At 35.5% G+C, this 24068-nt stretch overlaps 1 protein-coding gene across 1 annotated transcript in view; it reads left to right on the forward strand.

Annotated features, from left to right (window-relative positions):
• The window catches only part of LOC133632191 (serine/arginine repetitive matrix protein 4-like), a 131032-nt gene that overhangs the window by 91893 nt on the left and 15071 nt on the right, over window positions 1-24068 (forward strand). The window contains exons 3-8 of the mRNA XM_062024475.1: window positions 2487-2573; window positions 4687-4764; window positions 4871-4897; window positions 10545-10595; window positions 12729-12812; window positions 16344-16479. Of these exons, the coding sequence (XP_061880459.1) occupies window positions 2487-2573; window positions 4687-4764; window positions 4871-4897; window positions 10545-10595; window positions 12729-12812; window positions 16344-16479 (463 nt within the window). The remainder of the gene's footprint in view (window positions 1-2486; window positions 2574-4686; window positions 4765-4870; window positions 4898-10544; window positions 10596-12728; window positions 12813-16343; window positions 16480-24068) is intronic.

Raw genomic sequence — 24068 nt, forward strand, 5'->3', positions numbered from 1 at the left:
TGTTACGTCCACAATCTCCTAATGTTATGTCAAAATTCTTGTAACATTACATCCACATTCTCATAATAATACGTCTAAATTATTGTAATGTTACGTCTAAATTATCGTAATGTTACGTCAAAATTCTTATAATGTTACGTCCACGTTTTCGTAATATTACGTATAAATTCTTGTAATGTTCTGTCCACAATCTCGTAATGTTACGTCTAAATTCTTGTAATATTACATCCACATTCTCATAATACTATGTCTAAATTATTGTAATGTTACGTCCACAATCTCGTGATGTTACGTCTAAATTATTGTAATATTACGTACACATTCTCATAATACTACGTCTAAATTCTTGTAATGTTTTGTCCAAAATCTCGTAATGTTTCGTCCACAATCTCGTAATGTTACGTCTAAATTCTTGTAATATTACGTCCACATTCTCATAATACTACATCTAAATTATTGTAATGTTACGTCCACAATCTCGTAATGTTACGTCTAAATTATTGTAATATTACGTACACATTCTCATAGTACTACGTCTAAATTATTGTAATGTTACGTCCACATTCTCATAATACTACGTCTTAATTCTTGTAATGTTACATCCACATTCTCATAATACTACGTCTAAATTCTTGTAATGTTACGTCCACAATCTCGTAATGTTACGTCTAAATTATTGTAATAGTACGTACACATTCTCATAATACTATGTCTAAATTCTTGTAATGTTACGTCCACAATCTCGTAATGTTACGTCTAAATTATTGTAATATTACATCCACAATCTCGTAATGTTACGTCTAAATTATTGTAATGTTACGTCCACAATCTCCTAATGTTACGTCAAAATTCTTGTAACATTACATCCACATTCTCATAATAATACGTCTAAATTATTGTAATGTTACGTCTAAATTATCGTAATGCTACGTCAAAATTCTTGTAATGTTACGTCCACGTTTTCGTAATATTACGTATAAATTCTTGTAATGTTCCGTCCACAATCTCGTAATGTTACGTCTAAATTCTTGTAATATTACATCCACATTCTCATAATACTACGTCTAAATTATTGTAATGTTACGTCCACAATCTCGTAATGTTACGTCTAAATTATTGTAATATTATGTACACACTCTCATAATACTACGTCTAAATTCTTGTAAGGTTATGTCCAAAATCTCGTAATGTTTCGTCCACAATCTCGTAATGTTACGTCTAAATTCTTGTAATATTACGTCCACATTCTCATAATACTACATCTAAATTATTGTAATGTTACGTCCACAATCTCGTAATGTTACGTCTAAATTATTGTAATATACGTACACATTCTCATAATACTACGTCTAAATTATTGTAATGTTACGTCCACATTCTCATAATACTACGTCTTAATTCTTGTAATGTTACATCCACATTCTCATAATACTACGTCTAAATTCTTGTAATGTTACGTCCACAATCTCGTAATGTTACGTCTAAATTATTGTAATATTACGTACACATTCTCATAATACTATGTCTAAATTCTTGTAATGTTACGTCCACAATCTCCTAATGTTACGTCAAAATTCTTGTAATATTACATCCACATTCTCATAATAATACGTCTAAATTATTGTAATGTTGCGTCTAAATTATCGTAATGTTACGTCAAAATTCTTGTAATGTTACGTCCACGTTTTCGTAATATTACGTCTAAATTCTTGTAATGTTCCGTCCACAATCTCGTAATGTTACGTCTAAATTCTTGTAATATTACATCCACATTCTCATAATACTACGTCTAAATTATTGTAATGTTACGTCCACAATCTCGTAATGTTACGTCTAAATTCTTGTAATGTTACGTCCACAATCTCATAAAAGTTTCATAAATGTACTTTGTCCTAGCCGGTTACAGATTTTAAGTTGAACAATTTGGTCCTTTTTAGTTTGCTTTTATATCACCCACAATAACGTCAGCAGTTTAAAATTCAGCCATTACATTTTTCTGTGCTATTTTTCTGCGTATTGACTTCATTTTAGATATAAATAAATGAATTGTGTAATTTTTAGTCAGCTTTATCTCCTTCATATTGTGAATATAAAAGACGTTCAACTAATCCTTGTGTGCTTTGCCTCATTTTGGGGCACTTGGGTGCAGAACACAGTGGATTTGTGCGGGTAAAATACAGCGTGACGTCTCATCTCAGAGCAACATGTCCTCTCTCTGAGGGCTCGTCGTCATGTTTATATTGGATCATTTCAAATAGACTCACAGATTATCTCACTTAGCGGGGAATCGGAAAGGTTTTATGTGCGTTTTTTTCAGATTGCCCGGATGAGTCATGAGGATTAGACGCCCGCCTGGTGTTTGGCATATTATCCACAAGAGTCGCCGTTCTGTGCTAATTTTGCATATATTGAGCTGGCTTTAAAGCACACTGAGGTAATGTCTGTCATGTGACATTCGTACCATCTTTGCCTTTCTCCTCTCACAGCGCCTCCTTTGACGATGAGCTGTCACTGCGGCCGAAAGCCAAGAAGAAGAAGAGAAAGTCGGACAAGAGCAGGCGACGACGGAGAAGGTACATAACCCCGACTGAGATGCACTATATTTCCAAAAGTATTTGGCCACTGTTGCGTCGGACCAGCTCTACCCTCCCAGGGAATCTAAGTTGCTGGTCAGTCCCAAGTTCTTTCGATGACATATATGCTGAGTAAGAAGGACCATCAAGACAGAATTGGAATATTTTCAAGTTTATACCAATGCTTTAGGAGATCAACTTAACCAATACATTCATATCGGCTGCTCTAGTTGATCTGGCATTCCAAGGAAAAGGCAACTCTTTTCACACAAAGAAAACCCCCATCTCCCCCCTCTCAACACTAATAGGGAGAGACAGACGTGGGGGTTGTCTTCATATTCCGATGGTTTAGGACACTAACCAGGCATCGGAAATGTCTAAAGAAACTGGTAGAATATCCAAAGGAAAAGTACTAGCTACTCTAAACATGGCTATGTGAAAAGAGAGAACTCTTAAACAAATCTACATCCTCCACACCACCCATCCAAATGATGAGAATCAGGTGTCCTAATCACTTGGCCCGACCACAGGTGTATAAAAGCAAGCACTTAGGCATGGAGACTGTTTCTACAAACATTTGTGAAAGAATGGGCCGCTCTCAGGGATTTCCAGCGTGGAACTGTCATAGGATGCCACCTGTGCAACAAATCCAGTCGTGAAATTTCCTAAATATTCCAAAGTCAACTGTCGGCTTTATTATAAGAAAATGGAAGCGTTTGGGAACAACAGCAACTCAGCCACCAAGTGGTAGGCCACGTAAACTGACAGAGAGGGGTCAGTGAATAGTGCAAAGACTTTCTGCACAGTCAGTTGCTACGGAGCTCCAAACTTCATGTGACCTTCCAATTAGCCCACGTACAGTACGCAGAGAGCTTCACGGAATGGGTGTCCATGGCCGGGCAGCTGCATCTAAGCCATACGTCACCAAGTCCAGTGCAAAGCGTGGGATGCAGTGATGTAAAGTACTTCGCCACTGGACTCTAGAGCAGTGGAGTTCTCTGGAGTGATGAATCACGCTTTTCCATCTGGCAATCTGATAGATGAGTCTGGGTTTGGAGGTTGCCGGGAGAACGCTACATTTCGGACTGCATGGTGCCGAGTGTGAAATTTGGTGGAGGAGGAATTATGGTGTGAGGTTGTTTTTCCAGTGAAAGGAACTTGGAATGCTCCAGAATACCAAAACATTTTGGACCAAATTCCATACTCCCAACTGTGGAGAATGCATATATGTTTAAGAGTTCTTTCTTTATTCATAGCCATGTTTAGAGCAGCTAGTACTTTTCCTTTGTATATTCTGTATACCAGTTTCTCTTTGTCTTCATAGATCTGTTTAGGGTCTTAGACATTGGAATGTGAATACTTACCCCCTTCTTGCCTTATCAGTGTTGCAAGAGGGAGAAATATCCCTTTTCTGGGGGATGGGGGGGGGGGGGGGCTGCTTTCTTCTATAAAGAGTATTTTTTTCCGTTTGAATGGGACATCAAGTAGAGTAGCCGATATGAATGCATTGGTGTGGGCTGATCTCCTGAAATTGCAGTAAAACTTGATAATATTCCTATTCTGTCATGATGGTCCTTCGTACTCAGCATATATGTCATCAAAATAATTTGAATTGACCAGTAACTTAGATTACCTGGTAGGAAGAGCTAGTCGACGCAACAGTTTAGAGCGGGGCCCCTTCCTCTTCCAACATGACTGCGCACCAGTGCACAAAGCAAGGTCCATAAAGACACGGATGACTGAGTCTGGTGTGGATGAACTTGACTGGCCTGCACAGAGTCCTGACCTGTACCCGATAGAACACCTTTGGGATGAATTAGAACTGAGACTTGAGAGCCAGGCCTTCTCCACCAACATCAGTGTGTGACCTCACCAAGAATGGTGGAAAATTCCTATAAACACACTCCGCAAACCTTGTGGACAGCCCTCCCGGAAGAGTTGAAGCTGTAATAGCTGCAAAAGGTGGACCGACATCATATTGAGCCCTATGGGTTAGGAATGGGATGGCACTTTATTTTCAAATGTGAGTCAAGGCAGGAGGCCAAATACTTTTGGCAATATGGTGTATAAACAGGAACACCTTTTTATTTATGTCTTCCTCTCGCCGCCTCAGGTCACCTTCCTGCAGCCTCTCGCCGCTGAGGAAGAAGAAAAAGAAAAAGAAGAACGCCAAGAAAAGCAAGCGGCATCGGTAGGTGGCGCTCCTTCAGCGTAATGTTTACAATATCAATGATAATAATAATAATAATAATATTATCTCTTGATTGGCTAACGATGATTCTCATTTATCTTCGCAGGTATAGCTCAAAAAAGTCCAAGCACAGGTAGGTTTAGCGGGTGTGCAAGGTATGATGTGCTACTTTATACTACAATGTGTCAAGAAAAATGAAATAGAAAATCCCCCCAAAAAGCTGTAATAAAGTGACATAATCAGGCTTTTTTAGGGCTCTAGTAATTGCTTAGTAGCAGCAACATTGCATGCATGTATTCAAGTGAAAGTGAAAGTCACTGATAGTCACACACACACACTAGGTGTGGCGAAATTACCCTCTGCATTTGACCCATCCCGGTTCTCTCTGTAGTGGAAAAGTTGGGCCCCGTTGTCCTAGAGCGGGGGTCGGCAACCCGCGGCTCTCTTTAGCGCCGCCCTAGTGGCTCTCTGGAGATTTTTCAAAAATGTATGAAGAATGGAAAAACATTTTTTATTTTTTTGTTTTAGCATGGTTTCTGTAGGAGGACAAACATGACACAAACCTCCCTAATTGTTATAAATCACGCTGTTTATATTAAACATGCTTCACTGATTCGAGTATTTGGCGAGCGCCGTTTTGTCCTACTTATTTTGGCGGTCCTTGAACTCACCGTATAGTTTGTTTACTTGTATAACTTTCTCCGACTTTCTAGGACGTGTTTTATGCCACTTCTTTTTCTGTCTCATTTTGTCCACCACACTTTTAACGTTGTGCATGAGTGCACAAAGGTGAGTTTTGTTGATGTTATTGTCTTGTGTGGAGTGTTAATCAGACATATTTGGTCACTACATGACTGCAAGCTAATCGATGCTAACATGCTATTTAGGCTAGCGATATGTATATATTGCAGCATTATGCCTCATTTGTAGTTATATTTGAGGTCATTTAGTTTCCTTTAAGTCCTCTTAATTACATTTATATCTCATGACACATGTAATATGGCTTTTAATTTTTTTGCGGCTCCAGATAGATTTGTTTTTGTATTTTTGGTCCAATGGGTGAGGGCCAACATCCGGGCAACTGAGCTACATACGGGTTCTTCGAGCCATAGCAACGAGACTGGCGTTGAAAACAAACCATTACTCTTTAACCTGTCGACCTACGCTGGTTAAACCCGTCATTCTGCCTCCAAAATGCCGAAAGACTGTGTTGTTTTTGGTTGTGCTAACCACAACCGGAAACAGAGGTTGTATTTTGTTCTGCCAAAGCGTGATAAAAGCCCACAGAGACGAGACAAATGGCTCGCAGCTTTACACCGGGAAAACGAGGACGGCTCTCACTGGAGTCCCCCAAAGTCCCGGGTCGTGTGTTCGGATCACTTCGTTTCTGGTAAATATAAGGAACAAAAATCCACCTTCTTAACCACAACTTGGCTATACCGTCCGTGCTAATGTGTGTACTTGTTGAATTTGTACCTTATAACGTTCGACAGCTGAAGTTGTTGTTGTACAAAAATAACATGCGGTATATACTATATAGTCTGTAGCCTAGCTAGCTATTTTCGAAAACCGGACAACGAGAGGATACCAAAGGCAGCGTTAAGATGGACACCACCGGGAAAACGTAAGCCAGGGCGGCCAAAGAACACCTGGCGAAGAACAGTTGTACTCAAACAATACATGTAGCCCTCAAATCTCTCAATATTTTATACACTAACTCTTGATCTTGTTGTTGATAACTTCCGCGTCTCTTTCTTAGTAGCGCGCAGGCTAAGCTAACTAGCAAGCTAAGCTAAGCCTGAGAAGCTTTAAAGTTCACTGAGACGAGTCTGACGCAAATAACACATTTTCGTTTTTTCACACGATATGCGAATAAGTAAAAATGCGTAAATGAAGGATTTAACGCCGACTTCCAAGCCACAACGCTCGTTAAATGCTTTTTCTGTCAATGCTGTGTTCGCTGTGAGCTGGTTTGTTTTCAACGAATTCCCGGTTGCTAGGGGATTGGTAGGCGGAAGTGACGTAGGTCCGCCCTCAACCATATGGCTCTTTCAACATTTTGGGTTGCCGACCCCTGTCCTAGAGTATGGTATACTTTTCTTTTCTTTTTTTACTTACACTCAAAGATCCTCAGGCCACTATCTAAAAACAGATGGAAAAATATGATTTATTAATGTGTTTTAAGGCTCTGATGTGGATCGGTGGCAGGCAGCAACACTGATTTAATGTCAAACTTTTTTTTCTACAGTGTCAGACTTAAAACAAAAATCCTCCACGTCTCAAAGAGTGCTAAAAAATATTATACCGCTCAATCAAAAAAAATGTATGAAAGCTATGACTTGGCTCAGGGGATGGCAGCAATCCTGATCAAATGCCTTATTTTGTTTCTACATTCTCAAAATTCAAAACAAAAAGTCTCACTACAGATCCTCTGGACCAAAAATGTTCCCTTGCAAAATTATGCTGTAAATATATTTGATTTTAATGTTTTTATTTAATGACTAGAAACAGCTCTGATGTTGGCAGCAATATTGATTTTCATGCATTAATTTTTTCCTACAGTATCAGATGGGGGAAAAACAAATTTTACTCATCAGGACAAAATAGTCTGCTTCTTAAAAAACTGCTAGATGAATATTAATTAATTATATGTTATAATAATAATAATAATAATAATAATAATAATAATAAGCTCAGTCGTTGGCAGCAATATTGATTTTCATGCAATATTTGTTTCCTACAGTATCAGATGGGGGGGAAAAAAATTAACTCATCAGGACAAAAAGTCTGCTTCTTAAAAAACTGCTAGATGAATATTAATTAATAATAATAATAATAATAATAAGCTCAGTCGTTGGCAGCAATAGTGATTTTCATGAATTATTTTTTTCCTACAGTATCAGATAGGAAAGGAAAAAAAATTCACTCATTAGGACAAAAAAGTCTGCTTTTAAAAAACTGTTAGATGAATATTAATTAATTAATAATAATAATAATAAGCTCAGTAGTTGAAAGCAATATTGATTTTCATGCATTATTTTTTTCCTATCAGATGGGGGAAAAGAAAAAAACAAATTTCACTCATCAGGACAAAAAAGTCTGCTTCTTAAAAAACTGCTGGATGAATATTTATTAATTATATGTTATAATAATAATAATAATAATAATAAGCTCAGTCGTTGGCAGCAATATTGATTTTCATGCAATATTTGTTTCCTACAGTATCAGATGGGGGGGGGGGAAATTAACTCATCAGGACAAAAAGTCTGCTTCTTAAAAAACTGCTAGATGAATATTAATTAATAATAATAATAATAATAATAATAAGCTCAGTCGTTGGCAGCAATATTGATTTTCATGAATTATTTTTTTCCTACAGTATCAGATAGGAAAGGAAAAAAAATTCACTCATCAGGACAAAAAAGTCTGCTTCTTAAAAAACTGTTAGATGAATATTAATTAATTAATAATAATAATAATAATAATAATAATAAGCTCAGTCGTTGAAAGCAATATTGATTTTCATGCATTATTTTTTTCCTACAGTATCAGATGGGGGAAAAGAAAAAAACTAATTTCACTCATCAGGACAAAAAAGTCTGCTTCTTAAAAAACTGCTGGATGAATATTTATTAATTATATGTTATAATAATAATAATAATAATAATAATAATAATAAGCTCAGTCGTTGGCAGCAATATTGATTTTCATGCATTATTTTTTTCCTACAGTATCAGATAGGGAAAAAAAAATCATTCATCAGGACAAAAAAGTCTGCTTCTTAAAAAACTGCTAGATGAATATTAATTAATAATAATAATAATAATAAGCTCAGTCGTTGGCAGCAATATTGATTTTCATGCATTATTTTTTTCCTACAGTATCAGATAGGAAAAAAAAAATTCACTCAGGACAAAAAAGTGTGCTTCTTAAAAAACTGTTAGATGAATATGAATTAATAATAATAATAAGCTCAGTCGTTGAAAGCAATATTGATTTTCATGCATTATTTGTTTCCTACAGTATCAGATGGGGGAAAAAAAACAAATTTCACTCATCAGGACAAAAAAGTCTGCTTCTTAAAAAACTGCTGGATGAATATTTATTAATTATATGTTATAATAATAATAATAATAATAATAATAAGCTCAGTCGTTGGCAGCAATATTGATTTTCATGCATTATTTTTTTCCTACAGTATCAGATAGGAAAAAAAAAATCACTCATCAGGACAAAAAAGTCTGCTTCTTAAAAAACTGCTAGATGAATATTAATTAATAATAATAATAATAATAATAGTAATAATAAGCTCAGTCGTTGGCAGCAATATTGATTTTCATGCATTATTTTTTTCCTACAGTATCAGATAGGAAAAAAAAAAAAATTCACTCATCAGGACAAAAAAGTCTGCTTCTTAAAAAACTGTTAGATGAATATTAATTAATAATAATAATAATAATAATAATAATAAGATCAGTCGTTGGCAGCAATATTGATTTTCATGCATTATTTTTTTCCTACAGTATCAGATGGGGAAAAAAAACAAATTTCACTCATCAGGACAAAAAGTCTGCTTCTTAAAAAACTGCTAGATAAATATTTATTAATTATATGTTATATTATTATTATTATTAATAATAATAATCATAATAATAAAAATAATAAGCTCAGTTGTTGGTAGCAATATTGATGTTCATGCATTATTTTTTTTCCTACAGTATGAGATGGGGGGAAAAAAATTCACTCATCAGGACAAAAAAGTCTGCTTCTTAAAAAACTGCTAGATGAATATTAATTAATTATATGTTATAATAATAATAATAATAATAATAATAATAAGCTCAGTCGTTGGCAGCAATATTGATTTTCATGCATTATTTTTTTCCTACAGTATCAGATGGGGGAAAAAAAACTAATTTCACTCATCAGGACAAAAAGTCTGCTTCTTAAAAAACTGCTAGATAAATATTTATAAATTACATGTTATATTATTATTATTATTATTATTATTATTATTATTATTAATAATAATAATAATAATAAAAATAATAAGCTCAGTTGTTGGCAGCAATATTGATGTTCATGCATTATTTTTTTTCCTACAGTATGAGATGGGAAAAATTGTTTTCACTCATCAGGACAAAAAAGTCTGCTTCTTAAAAAACTGCGAGATGAATATTAATTAATTATAATAATAATAATAATAATAATAAGCTCAGTCGTTGGCAGTAATATTGATTTTCATACATTATTTTTTTCCTACAGTATCAGATGGGGAAAAAAAACAAATTTCACTCATCAAGACAAAAAAGTCTGCTTCTCAAAAAACTGCTAGATGAATATTAATTAATTATATGTCATAATAATAGTAATAATAATAATAATAAATAATTATATAATATTTTATTTAGGCTATGACATGGCTCAATTGTTAGCAACATTGATTTGGGTAACCCTTAACCATAACTCATATATGTTTTTATATGTGTCAGGTTTAGTAAAACTCACTAATTGAGCCGTTTTGATATTTTAGGTTAATCCAACCCAGGTGATATTGTTAAAGAGGCTGAGGATGTCGTTGTGGCTTGTGCAGCCCTTTGAGACACTCATGATTTAGGGCTATATAAATAAACATTGATTGAAAAAATATATATACCCTGGCAAATATGACGTCAATTCATTCAGTTGCAAGTCATTATTGAGAATAACAAACGCTACAACACAAAAGGGCTCCATCCTGACGCGGTCTCAAGGGTGTCTTCTCTTTTGTTGACTGGCAGCTCCAGCAGCTTGAAGCAGAAGAGGAAGGAGGAGCGCAGGCACAAGAAAAGGTCAGTGTGTGCCTTGAATGCAACGTCACAGAAATAAACAAATCAAAACACTTCCTACTTACCAAGAATTGAATTGAATTATTTTGTTACATTACGAAGTCCCACTTGGAAATGGACATTTTTATCTCAGACGAACAGAAATGAAGGTAAGAATTTGGCACGTAAAACCCAGAACACAAGTAGTATTAATATAATCAATCATGACAATATATGTGAATATTTATGTACATATGTCTCAAATTTTGCCATGAGTTCGAAAAAATAAAAATAACACAAACAATGTTAGTTGTGTGGTATAGTTTACAAAACAAATGAGTATGATATCTACTAACATATCCCATTCATAATAATAAATAACTAATTGCTACCCAAAAATGTCCCGCTTCAGCATCTTGGACACCTTTGTTTGTATCATTATTCCAATAATTACAGTTAATGTCAAGTAAAAATACAATAAAAAATACAAATATATATATATATATATATATATATATATATATATATATATATATATATATATATATATATGTGTGTGTATATATATATGTGTGTATATATATATATATATATATATGTATATATATATATGTGTATATATATATATGTATATATATATATATATATATATATATATATATATATATATATATATATATATATATATATATATATATATATATATATATATATATATATATATATATATATATATATGTGTATATGTATATATACAGTATGTATGTTTGTATATATGTATTTGTACAGTATACTGTATATATGTATATATATGTATGTATGGATATATATATATATATATATATATATATATATATATATATATATATATATATATATATATATATATGTGTATATACATTTATTTATTTATATATATATATATATATATATATATATATATATATATATATATATATATATATATATATATATATATATATATATATATATATATATATATATATAACTAACAACAAGTGCACTTTTCTTGGTAGAAAAAAAAGGAGACCTTTTCGCTCAATATGTTGAAAAATATTCTTAAATGAAGTAAATGCTAGTGCCATTATCTTGACATAATGATATGCGCTCGGCATTACATTTCTTGAAACCAGCAAACTTATACTAAAAATTGTTCTTAATGGAAAGGCAACATGGCAAGCGCTTGTTACTCTCAAGGTTTCCTAGCCGCTCAGGCAAATCATATGGTCTAAAAATGCATTTTTCCATCGACAACATGACATCATCGCGCCAAGTGCGTGCTCTTTCAGTCAATTAGTGCGCATATATACAGCCCGGCCCCCGGTCCAAAAAATTTTAATTGTAATTTTGAGGAATTTATCTGAATGTGCATGAACTATTTCTGTTCAAAATTGTTTGACATGTCAAATGTTTAAATATTAACTGTCAGTTTACTGTACTGTGCCAACTGTACTACTATATGAGTACGTATTTTCTATAGTTTCATTGAACATAAAACAGCAAAGTCCATTTGGCTGTCATCTGTTTTAATTATGAGACACAATTGTGTCAAAGTCATGATTATTTTTTTTCAAGCTTGAAATAAGAAATTATTTTTTTAAAAAAGTAGTTTTATACTTGTGAGTGTTGATGACACAGCTTTGCAACAGTTGATATTCTAGTTTCAAGCATGTTTTACTCAATATAGCTCATCAAATCTCAGCAACAAGCTGTAATATCTTACTGATATCATTTAGGACGAAAACACTTAAAACAAGTAAAACACTCTAACATAAAATCTGCTTAGTGAGAAGAATTATCTTATCAGACAGAAAATAAGCAAATATCACCCTTATTTGAGATATTTCATCTTACTTAGATTTCAGTTTTTGCAGTGTACAATTCAATTCAATTAAAAAATAGGAACTGTAGAGAGACAAAACATTTTAATAAAAAATAAATTTAAATAAACACTCCCATCTCTGTACTTGTATGCATTGATGTACAGAGAATCATGCTCATCCTAATAAAACAGCGTATCATACTCATTATTTCATCATTTAAATAAAGATGGTGTTCTTACCTACTGCATGCTTATCATATTTGCACATTTTGAGTCTTCCCCCCCCCCCCTCCTGTGTGCTCGTCACCTCTCAGCTCGAGGACTCGCTCGCGTCGAAAGCGCCGCCGCCAGAGGTCAGCCTCGGAAAGTTCTTGCTGTCAATCATCTGCAGAGGACAGGTAAGGAAGCCACTCTCTCCTCCTCTCTCACCATCATTACCAGTCCTGTTTTTTATCTTTTACCACCTGGAGGTGTCTGCCGGGCCGCTTGATGACTGATAAAGCGGAGGTGACGCTCTTATCACAGCGCCACAGGAAACGCTCGCTATATTCACTTCAGTGGACCACATATTGGCTGAGGAAGTCTTTTTTTTTTTAAATAAAGCCTGTAGCTTTAACGCCACTGTGGAATTTTAGTGGGATTTTTTACCTTCTGTGAGGGAACAACAGGCATCAGCTGCTAATAAATGCATCATTTTTTTTCAAGTCTAAACAGAACCGCCTTTGACTCCTAATTCAATATGTATTCATCGGCCTTCACACCAAAAAAGATTTGTGTTAAGTTCTGTGAAATATTGATCCGCTTCTTTGTGGCTGTGAGGTTGTAAAACAGAGATTCGAAGAAAAAGAAAAAGGAAAGCTGTTTGTTATTCTGCCAACTTGCCAAGCATCCATCGATTAGAAGAACTGGCATTGTCCGCTCAAAAAACAATAATAATACACTTTTTAATGATAAACACGTGCACAAAGATCCTCTATATGACAGAAGCACTCTCTTTTTGCCAAAAATGCGAGACTAAGGTTTTCTATATGACCGCAACTCGCTCCCGTTTTTGAGCTACTACTAGAAAAAAAACATTGTCAAAGATCCTCTATGTCAAGACAGGAGCACTGCTGTTTTTAAGGGCTTTTCACAACAAATGCCAGTCAAAGATCCTCTATAGGCCTATGTGTTCGTTAAAAAACAAGGCAGAGGTTTTATTTAACAAGATGTTATGGTTAGACTAAGGGAGGTGACGGCAACAGACACCAGGGGCCTGTAATGTTCAATATATATATATATATATATATATATATATATATATATATATATATATATATATATATATATATATATATATATATATATATATATATATATATATATATATATATATAGTCAATATATATAATAATAATAATAATAATAATAAACAATACTAACTAATAAACTACACTAAGGAAATGGAGGGTGTCAAAACCCAAGACTGTGTGTGTGTGAGGCTATGTGTGTAGTTAGCTGAGGTGTGTGTTACCAAGTGTTGTCGAGAGCGAAGGAACACGGAAGTCCGTGGGGCAGGCAGATGATCCAGGGGCGGAAGCGGGGTCTAGAGGCAGGAGCGAGTCGTCGTAGTCCGGGGGCAAGCGAGGAGTCGAGAACCAGGAAGCACGAGGGAGGCAGGGAAGATCCAGAAGCACAAGACGCACAGCTTGACTCGGGGCTGCACACAGGGAACTGCGGGGTGAGGAAGGACACCACAATCAACGCAGGGAGAACACAGAGATCAGGACAGAAGGCAACTAGGAAGCTGGAGAACGCGCTTACGGCACGCCAACAGAAGGTTATATTCCGGCCCGGCATGGCAGGTTGTGCGGGCTTATGAAAGCAGCTCGTTCATCCCAGGCAGGTGTGCTGATTGCAGATCTCCTGCAGCCGTGCGGAGGTGCGGCCGCAGCGGTGCTCTCACTGGAGCGCACAGATGGATGAGCGGCGGTGGCAGGAGTCTGAGCCGTAACACAAGAGTATTTAATATGTTTGGCCACTGTAACATTATACACAGTTTGAACCGTAACACTGTGTTTAAATATTAAATTAAGTGGCTCTTTGGCATATCACTCGATGGAGCCCGCGTATATGATAGGAGCTCATTGCTGTTTTTGACGACGTTGTACAACAATTTTAGTCAAAGATCCTTTAGATGACGGATGTTCTCTGCTTTTTTTTTTAAGAACTTGCCATTGTCAAAGATTCTTTATGTGACAGGAGCACTCTGCTGTTCGTGAGGACTTATTGCCAAAAATGCAAGACTAAGGTTTTCTATATGACAGCAACTCGCTACTGTTTTTGAGCTACTACTAGAAAAAAAAACATTGTCAAAGATCCTCTATGTCAAGACAGGGGAACTGCTGTTTTTAAGGGCTTTTTACAACAAATGCCAGTCAAAGATCCTCTATGGGCCTATGTGTTCATTAAAAAACAAGGCAGAGATTTTATTTAACAAGAGTATTTAATATGTTTGGCCACTGTAACATTATACACAGTTTGAACAGTAACACTGTGTTTAAATATGTAATTAAGTGGTTCTTTGACATATCACTAGATGAAGCCTGTGTATATGATAGGAGCGACGTACTACAACAATTTTAGTCAAAGATCCTCTATATGACGGATGTTCTCTGCTTTTTTTAAGAACTTACCATTGTCAAAGATTCTTTATGTGACAGGAGCACTCTGCTGTTCGTGAGGAGTTATTGCCAAAAATGCAAGACTGAGGTTTTCTATATGACAGCAACTCGCTACTGTTTTTGAGCTACTACTAGAAAAAAACATTGTCAAAGATCCTCTATTTCGAGTGAGGAGTGCTGCTGTTTTTAAGGGCTTTATACAACAAATGCCAGTCAAAGATCCTCTATAGGCCTATGTGTTCATCAAAAAACAAGGCAGATGTTTTCTTTAACAAGAGTTAAAGTTTATTTAACATTATACACAGTTTGAACAGTAATACTGTGTTTAAATATTTAATTAAGTGGTTCTTTGGCATATCACAAGGTGGAGCCTGCTTATATGATAGGAGCTCATTGCTGTTTTTGAGGACGTACTACAACAATTTTAGTCAAAGATCCTCTATGTGACGGATGTTCTCTGCTTTTTTTTTAAGAACTTGCCATTGTCAAAGATTCTTCATGTGACACATGTGATGTTATATATGACAGCAACTCGCTACTGTTTTTGAGCTACTACTAGAAAAAAAAACATTGTCAAAGATCCTCTATGTCAAGACAGGAGCACTGCTGTTTTTAAGGGCTTTTTACAACAAATGCCAGTCAAAGATCCTCTATGGGCCTATGTGTTCATTAAAAACAAGGCAGCGGTTTTATTTAACAAGAGTATTTAATATGTTTGGCCACTGTAACATTATACACAGTTTGAACAGTAACACTGTGTTTAAATATGTAATTAAGTGGTTCTTTGGCATATCACTCGATGGAGCCCGCATATATGATAGGAGCGACGTACTACAACAATTTTGGTCAAAGATCCTCTATGTGACAGATGTTCTCTGCTTTTTTTAAGAACTTACCGTTGTCAAAGATTCTTTATGTGACAGGAGCACTCTGCTGTTCGTGAGGACTTATTGTCAAAAATGCAAGACTGAGGTATTCTGTATGACAGCAACTCGCTACTGTTTTTGAGCTACTACTAGAAAAAAAACATTGTCAAAGATCCTCTATTTCGAGTGAGGAGTGCTGCTGTTTTTAAGGGCTTTTTACAACAAATGCCAGTCAAAGATCCTCTATATCAGTGGTTCTCAAACTTAGGCAGAGGTTTTATTTAGAAAGTATATTTAATATGTTTGCCCACTGTAACATTATACACAGTTTTGAACAGTTACTGGAACTGTGAACTTTAATGATTTCTGACGTATGTTTGGTTTCTTCTCTTCTTGTCAGACACTTTGTGGAAAAAAGTGAGTCCCGTCAGACGCCGGGACGCATGGCGCTCGCCCATGATGGGACCAATGGCGTGCTGGTGCACAAATCAGTAAAAACAGCGGCAAAATATCCATCGGTCCTCTCCACCGGCGGCGTAAGTACTCTTCGGAAAATGTGTACATGTATAATGGAACATATGGGATTGGACACTTCATTAGGCACACCTGCACAATGAAATAGGCATTAAAAAAATTGGAAAATCATTCTCAGTTTTAGTCTGCGTTATCCAAGAGCTATTCACTTATTTGTATTATATTTTTAAAATATTTAGTAATTGTTATAGGGTATTAGACGAATATTTTACATACAGTACAGACCAAAAGTTTGGACACACCTTCTCATTCAATGCGTTTTCTTCATTTTCATGACTATTTACATTGTAGATTGTCACTGAAGGCATCAAAACTATGAATGAACACATGAGGAGTTATGTACTTAACAAAAAAAAAAGGTGAAATAACTGAAAACGTGTTTTATATTCTAGTTTCTTCAAAAGAATAGCCACCCTTTGCTCTGTTCACTGCTTTGCACACTCTTGGCATTCTCTCCATGAGCTTCAAGCACACCCGCGAAGTGAAAACCATTTCAGGTTGAGTTCAGTTGAGTTGTGAGTTTATTTGGAACATGCATGCATACAACATGATACTGTAACAAACAGTTCAGGGTGTCCCAAGTTACCGGAGTGTGTTAGGTAAGGAGGAGGAGTTTTGTCCCTCCAGAGTTGCTGTAGGGCTGTGACGTAGGATGTGTGTGTGAAGTTAACATTAAAGAAGCGGTGGCTACCGGACCTGCTCTATTGTATGAGGGGCCGTTAGGGACATTATTCAGAATTACCTCTTACATATGTGAGAGCATTTCAGTAGTGTATGTAAGAGCATTTCAGTAGTGTGTATAAGAGTGTTTCAGTAGTGTGTATAAGAGTGTTTCAGTAGTGTGTATCAGAGTGTTTCAGTAGTGTGTGTGTGAGAAAAACTTTTCAGTTGTTTATGTGAGAGCATTTCAGTAGTGTGTATAAGAGTGTTTCAGTAGTGTGTATAAGAGTGTTTCAGTAGTGTGTATCAGAGTGTTTCAGTAGTGTGTGTGTGAGAAAAACTTTTCAGTTGTTTATGTGAGAGCATTTCAGTAGTGTGTATAAGAGTGTTTCAGTAGTGTGTATAAGAGTGTTTCAGTAGTGTGTATCAGAGTGTTTCAGTAGTGTGTGTGTGTGAGAAAAACATTTCAGTTTTTTATGTGAGAGCATTTCAGTAGTGTGTATAAGAGTGTTTCAGTAGTGTGTATAAGAGTGTTTCAGTAGTGTGTATCAGAGTGTTTCAGTAGTGTGTGTGTGAGAAAAACATTTCAGTTGTTTATGTGAGAGCATTTCAGTAGTGTGTATAAGAGTGTTTCAGTAGTGTGTATAAGAGTGTTTCAGTAGTGTGTATCAGAGTGTTTCAGTAGTGTGTATAATAGTGTTTCAGTAGTGTGTATAAGAGTGTTTCAGTAGTGTGTATAATAGTGTTTCAGTAGTGTGTATAAGAGTGTTTCAGTAGTGTGTATAATAGTGTTTCAGTAGTGTGTATAAGAGTGTTTCAGTAGTGTGTATAATAGTGTTTCAGTAGTGTGTATAAGAGTGTTTCAGTAGTGTGTATAATAGTGTTTCAGTAGTGTGTATAATAGTGTTTCAGTAGTGTGTATAAGAGTGTTTCAGTAGTGTGTATAATAGTGTTTCAGTAGTGTGTATAAGAGTGTTTCAGTAGTGTGTATAATAGTGTTTCAGTAGTGTGTATAATAGTGTTTCAGTAGTGTGTATAAGAGTGTTTCAGTAGTGTGTATAATAGTGTTTCAGTAGTGTGTATAATAGTGTTTCAGTAGTGTGTATAATAGTGTTTCAGTAGTGTGTATAATAGTGTTTCAGTAGTGTGTATAAGAGTGTTTCAGTAGTGTGTATAATAGTGTTTCAGTAGTGTGTATAATAGTGTTTCAGTAGTGTGTATAAGAGTGTTTCAGTAGTGTGTATAAGAGTGTTTCAGTAGTGTGTATAATGGTGTTTCAGTAGTGTGTATAAGAGTGTTTCAGTAGTGTGTATAATAGTGTTTCAGTAGTGTGTATAATAGTGTTTCAGTAGTGTGTATAAGAGTGTTTCAGTAGTGTGTATAATAGTGTTTCAGTAGTGTGTATAAGAGTGTTTCAGTAGTGTGTATAATAGTGTTTCAGTAGTGTGTATAATAGTGTTTCAGTAGTGTGTATAAGAGTGTTTCAGTAGTGTGTATAATAGTGTTTCAGTAGTGTGTATAAGAGTGTTTCAGTAGTGTGTATAAGAGTGTTTCAGAAGTGTGTATAAGAGTGTTTAAGTAGTGTGTGTGAGAGAAAAACATTTCAGTTGTTTATGTGAGAGCATTTCAGTAGTGTGTATAAGAGTGTTTCAGTAGTGTGTATAAGAGTGTTTCAGTAGTGTGTATCAGAGTGTTTCAGTAGTGTGTGTGTGAGAAAAACTTTTCAGTTGTTTATGTGAGAGCATTTCAGTAGTGTGTATAAGAGTGTTTCAGTAGTGTGTATAAGAGTGTTTCAGTAGTGTGTATCAGAGTGTTTCAGTAGTGTGTGTGTGTGTGAGAAAAACATTTCAGTTGTTTATGTGAGAGCATTTCAGTAGTGTGTATAAGAGTGTTTCAGTAGTGTGTATAAGAGTGTTTCAGTAGTGTGTATCAGAGTGTTTCAGTAGTGTGTATAATAGTGTGTATAAGAGTGTTTCAGTAGTGTGTATAATAGTGTTTCAGTAGTGTGTATAAGAATGTTTCAGTAGTGTGTATAATAGTGTTTCAGTAGTGTGTATAAGAGTGTTTCAGTAGTGTGTATAATAGTGTTTCAGTAGTGTGTATAATAGTGTTTCAGTAGTGTGTATAAGAGTGTTTCAGTAGTGTGTATAATAGTGTTTCAGTAGTGTGTATAATAGTGTTTCAGTAGTGTGTATAATAGTGTTTCAGTAGTGTGTATAAGAGTGTTTCAGTAGTGTGTATAATAGTGTTTCAGTAGTGTGTATAAGAGTGTTTCAGTAGTGTGTATAATAGTGTTTCAGTAGTGTGTATAATAGTGTTTCAGTAGTGTGTATAAGAGTGTTTCAGTAGTGTGTATAAGAGTGTTTCAGTAGTGTGTATAATAGTGTTTCAGTAGTGTGTATAATAGTGTTTCAGTAGTGTGTATAAGAGTGTTTCAGTAGTGTGTATAATAGTGTTTCAGTAGTGTGTATAAGAGTGTTTCAGTAGTGTGTATAAGAGTGTTTCAGTAGTGTGTATAATAGTGTTTCAGTAGTGTGTATAATAGTGTTTCAGTAGTGTGTATAAGAGTGTTTCAGTAGTGTGTATAATAGTGTTTCAGTATTGTGTATAAGAGTGTTTCAGTAGTGTGTATAATAGTGTTTCAGTAGTGTGTATAACAGTGTTTCAGTAGTGTGTATAAGAGTGTTTCAGTAGTGTGTATAATAGTGTTTCAGTAGTGTGTATAAGAGTGTTTCAGTAGTGTGTATAAGAGTGTTTCAGTAGTGTGTATAATAGTGTTTCAGTAGTGTGTATAAGAGTGTTTCAGTAGTGTGTATAATAGTGTTTCAGTAGTGTGTATAAGAGTGTTTCAGTAGTGTGTATAAGAGTGTTTCAGTAGTGTGTATAATAGTGTTTCAGTAGTGTGTATAATAGTGTTTCAGTAGTGTGTATAATAGTGTTTCAGTAGTGTGTATAAGAGTGTTTCAGTAGTGTGTATAAGAGTGTTTCAGTAGTGTGTATAATAGTGTTTCAGTAGTGTGTATAATAGTGTTTCAGTAGTGTGTATAAGAGTGTTTCAGTAGTGTGTATAATAGTGTTTCAGTAGTGTGTATAATAGTGTTTCAGTAGTGTGTATAATAGTGTTTCAGTAGTGTGTATAAGAGTGTTTCTTCAGTAGTGTGTATAAGAGTGTTTCAGAAGTGTGTATAAGAGTGTTTCAGTAGTGTGTGTGAGAGAAAAACATTTCAGTTGTTTATGTGAGAGCATTTCAGTAGTGTATGTAAGAGGTCATTCTGAATAATGTCCCTAACGGCCCCTCATACTAATGTCTCCCGTTTATCATCTCATTAGATAAGTACACAGTTAAGGCGAACCCAGGACACTCGCCTACATTGGTGGCTGCGGTGGGATTCGAACCCAAGGCCTCCGAAGAGACCGGAGCCTTAATCCATCACAATTTCCAGTTCCTCTATTCAACATGTTCGAAAAGGAGTAGGAAGAAGCAGAGCTTATTTAATCCCACCCCTTTTCCTTTACATAGCAGTTGCTAAAACTTTTGTTCACTTCCCGTTCTCGATTTATTCACAATGTACTCCGTAAGTAATGACAATAAAATGTATAAATAGATCAATAATAATTGGTGAAGTGAGGTGGCGACTTGTCAAGGGTGTACCCCGCCTTCCGCCCGAATGCAGCTGTGATAGGCTCCAGCACCCCCCGCCACCCCAAAAAGGGACAAGCGGTAGAAAATGGATGGATGGATAATTGGTGAAGTAAGTTATATTTCATATGGTGAGATGAGTAAGATCATCTTGAAAATGAATGGATGGATGAAATAAATTCAGAATGTTTATCATGGTTCTTCTTCTTTGTACTTTGTAAACACTTTAAGTTTGAAGAGTTTCTTTAACCTCTTCAGGCCCAAGCTGTTTGTTTACATGATTTTTTTTATTTATCTTTGCTATTTAGGCTAATTGGACCCTAATTAGAATAAAAACTAAAAATCATCTTTTGATATGATGTAGTTAGTCCATAAGTACACAAACGTGTACTTCATGTGTAGTGACATGCTAATTCTTATTTTTACACTTTTTTTTTTTTCAAATTCCATTGTATGTTATACTCTTCTGACACCACCAGATGGCAGTATAAGTGTCCACATAAGCGGCCATAAGACCCCAATTCAGTAGTGTACACAATTTTGGAAATAAGAGCTAAAAGGTGCTGTCCACGCATGTGGCCACTAAGGCCTTTAGAGGTTAAGTGGATCATATCATTACATTGTTTGATTTCTTTGCTTAATCCATTCTGGTGACTACCTCTTGAAGCTCATCAAGAGAATGCCAAGAGTGTGCGAAAAAGTAATCAGAGCATAGATAGATAGATAGATAGATAGATAGATAGATAGATAGATAGATAGATAGATAGATAGATAGATAGATAGATAGATAGATAGGTCTTTATTGTCATTGCACAAATACAAAGAAACTTTGTTTTCAGCACAAACCCGTTCAAGATTAGACAAACAAACAGTGTACAGGGTTACAGAACAGGAACGCTGATGGGTCGCCACAAGGCGCCCCGTAAAAGATGGGGAAAAAGGTAAAACGCTGGGGAAGGATGAGTGGGAAAAAACCTCCATAGCAAAGCATATATACATATTGCAACGTACATCTCGAGATATCTAGCAACAGAGGGAAGGGAGTGCGAGGTCATGGTGGTAGGCCGCAGCTCTCGGCGCTGACCATCCTTCCATCACCCCTATGGGATTTGCGTCGAGGGTGTTGGGTTGGGGGAGGTCCCAAAGGGTGGCTATTTTAAATAAACTAGAATATAAAACATTGTTTTCAGTTATTTCAAGTCTCCACATGTGTTCATTCATAGTTTTGATGCCTTCAGTGGGAATCTACAATGTAAATAGTCATGAAAACAAAGAAAACGCATTGAATGAGAAGGTGTGTCCAAACTTTTGGCCTGCACTGTATATTGGTTTATAATAATAGTGTTCAAGTTATATACAACAGTAATGAGAATAGTTCATGTTTGGATAGTTTCCAGACCTAAAAGCTGGAGCTCGACGTCGTCGGCGATGTAGAAATATGTGCCATAAAACGCCAACACACCCAGACAGAAATCATTTTGGCAGAAGATTAGGGACCCGTCCGAATGGGTCTTCTCCGGCGGTCGTATAAGTCCACGCGGGGTGTGCTCGGAGATGATTAGTTCATCCATATTTGATGGAGACGGCCTGGGCTCGTACAGAACATCCCATAGATGCTGGCAGACGGGTCCTCAGATCAAGTTTGGAACGGATGCCTATGAAAAAAGATGCCTTAGTTTTTTTGTGTAGTGCTTTATAAGCAAGAACCCATATTTGGTACCTGAAGTCCTAATGGGCACCATTCAGTCATTAAAACGTTTATTCGACCGCCCTGCCATCATGGATGCTAATTATGGACCGGTTTGGAATCAGTGTAAACATGAAGTGGACTGGACCGGCGCCAAGGAAAAGAGACCAAGTGGCTGTAATTGAATACCCAAATTATGCGTTATTAGTGGCAGTCAGAAAAGACAATTAGCCTGAATGCTTAATTGATTGAATGATTGACAGCTTCCGGCCGACAAACTTAACCCCGAAATTCTGATTCGCTCTTATTTCCCTTCGACTTTGCTAATTGCAGAGATGGATGTTTGTAATTACGCGGCGTGAAAAACAAGGTTTTAATGAAAATCCAATAGGTTGAATTGCGCCTTAGCCTGAATATCCTCAAATAAGCGGCTTTACTAGTGCTGAATCAGCGGCATTGATTTGCAAGCTCTGATTGGACGAATAAGAGCACTTAAGCACAAATGTAATTCAGAGTCACCTATGACTCTGAATTTTTTATTCAGAGTTAAATTCTACATCTTTTGCCCAGACGGCCTTTTTTCAATAAAAGGAGCACAACTATGGAACTCTCTAGCTGACACTTTGAAAAGTATACCTGCACTTGTCACTCTCAAAAAACTAACAAAATTGTGGCTAATTGAGCCACAATCGTGTTCCCATGTTTAGTTTTTACTAATTTTTACTAATTGTTTTTTAACTAGTCTGCACTTTGTCTGTGTTCTTATTGTTATTGTTTTTTATCTAGTTTGCACTTTGTCTGTATTATTACTATTATCATTATTATCGACTCATCTTTGCCTTATTCTTTTTATTTTCCTATTTTAATGATGTTGGATCTGTGTTGTTGTTGTTGTTGTTGGGGACAAGTGTTGTAAATTAGCTTTGGCTACAAACACTATGATGCATACATTGGATAACTGTCAGATGTCTAGGTTTCTGTATATGTCCCTATTTCAAATAAACCTTATATATATATATATACACTGCAAAAACTGTAATCTAAGTAAGATTAAATATCTCAAATAAGCATGCTATTTGCTTATTTTCTGTCTGATAAGATAATTCTTCTCACTAAGCAGATTTTATGTTAGAGTGTTTTACTTGTTTTAAGGGTTTTGGTCCTAAATGATCTCAGTAAAATATTACAGCTTGTTGCTGAGATTTGATGACCTATATTGAGTAGAACATGCTTGAAACTAGAATATCAACTGCTGCAAAGCTGTGTCATCAACACTCACAAGTATAAAACTACTTTTTTAGAGTAACAATTTCTTATTTCAAGCATGAAAAAAAAAATCATGATTTTGACACAATTGTGTCTCATAATTAAAACGGATGACAGCCAAATGGACTTTGCTGTTTTATTTCCAATGAAACAATAGAAAAGACGTACTCATATAGTAGTACAGTTGGCACAGTACAGTAAACTGACAGTTAATATTTAAACATTTAACATGAGACATTTCAAACAATTTTGAACAGAAATAGTTCATGCACATTCAAATAAATTCCTCAAAATTACAATTAAAAAATTTTTGGCCGGGGGCCGGGCTGTACATATGC

The sequence above is a fragment of the Entelurus aequoreus genome, linkage group LG17 (assembly GCF_033978785.1).
Source record: "Entelurus aequoreus isolate RoL-2023_Sb linkage group LG17, RoL_Eaeq_v1.1, whole genome shotgun sequence".
NCBI classification, from domain to species: Eukaryota; Metazoa; Chordata; class Actinopteri; order Syngnathiformes; family Syngnathidae; genus Entelurus; species Entelurus aequoreus.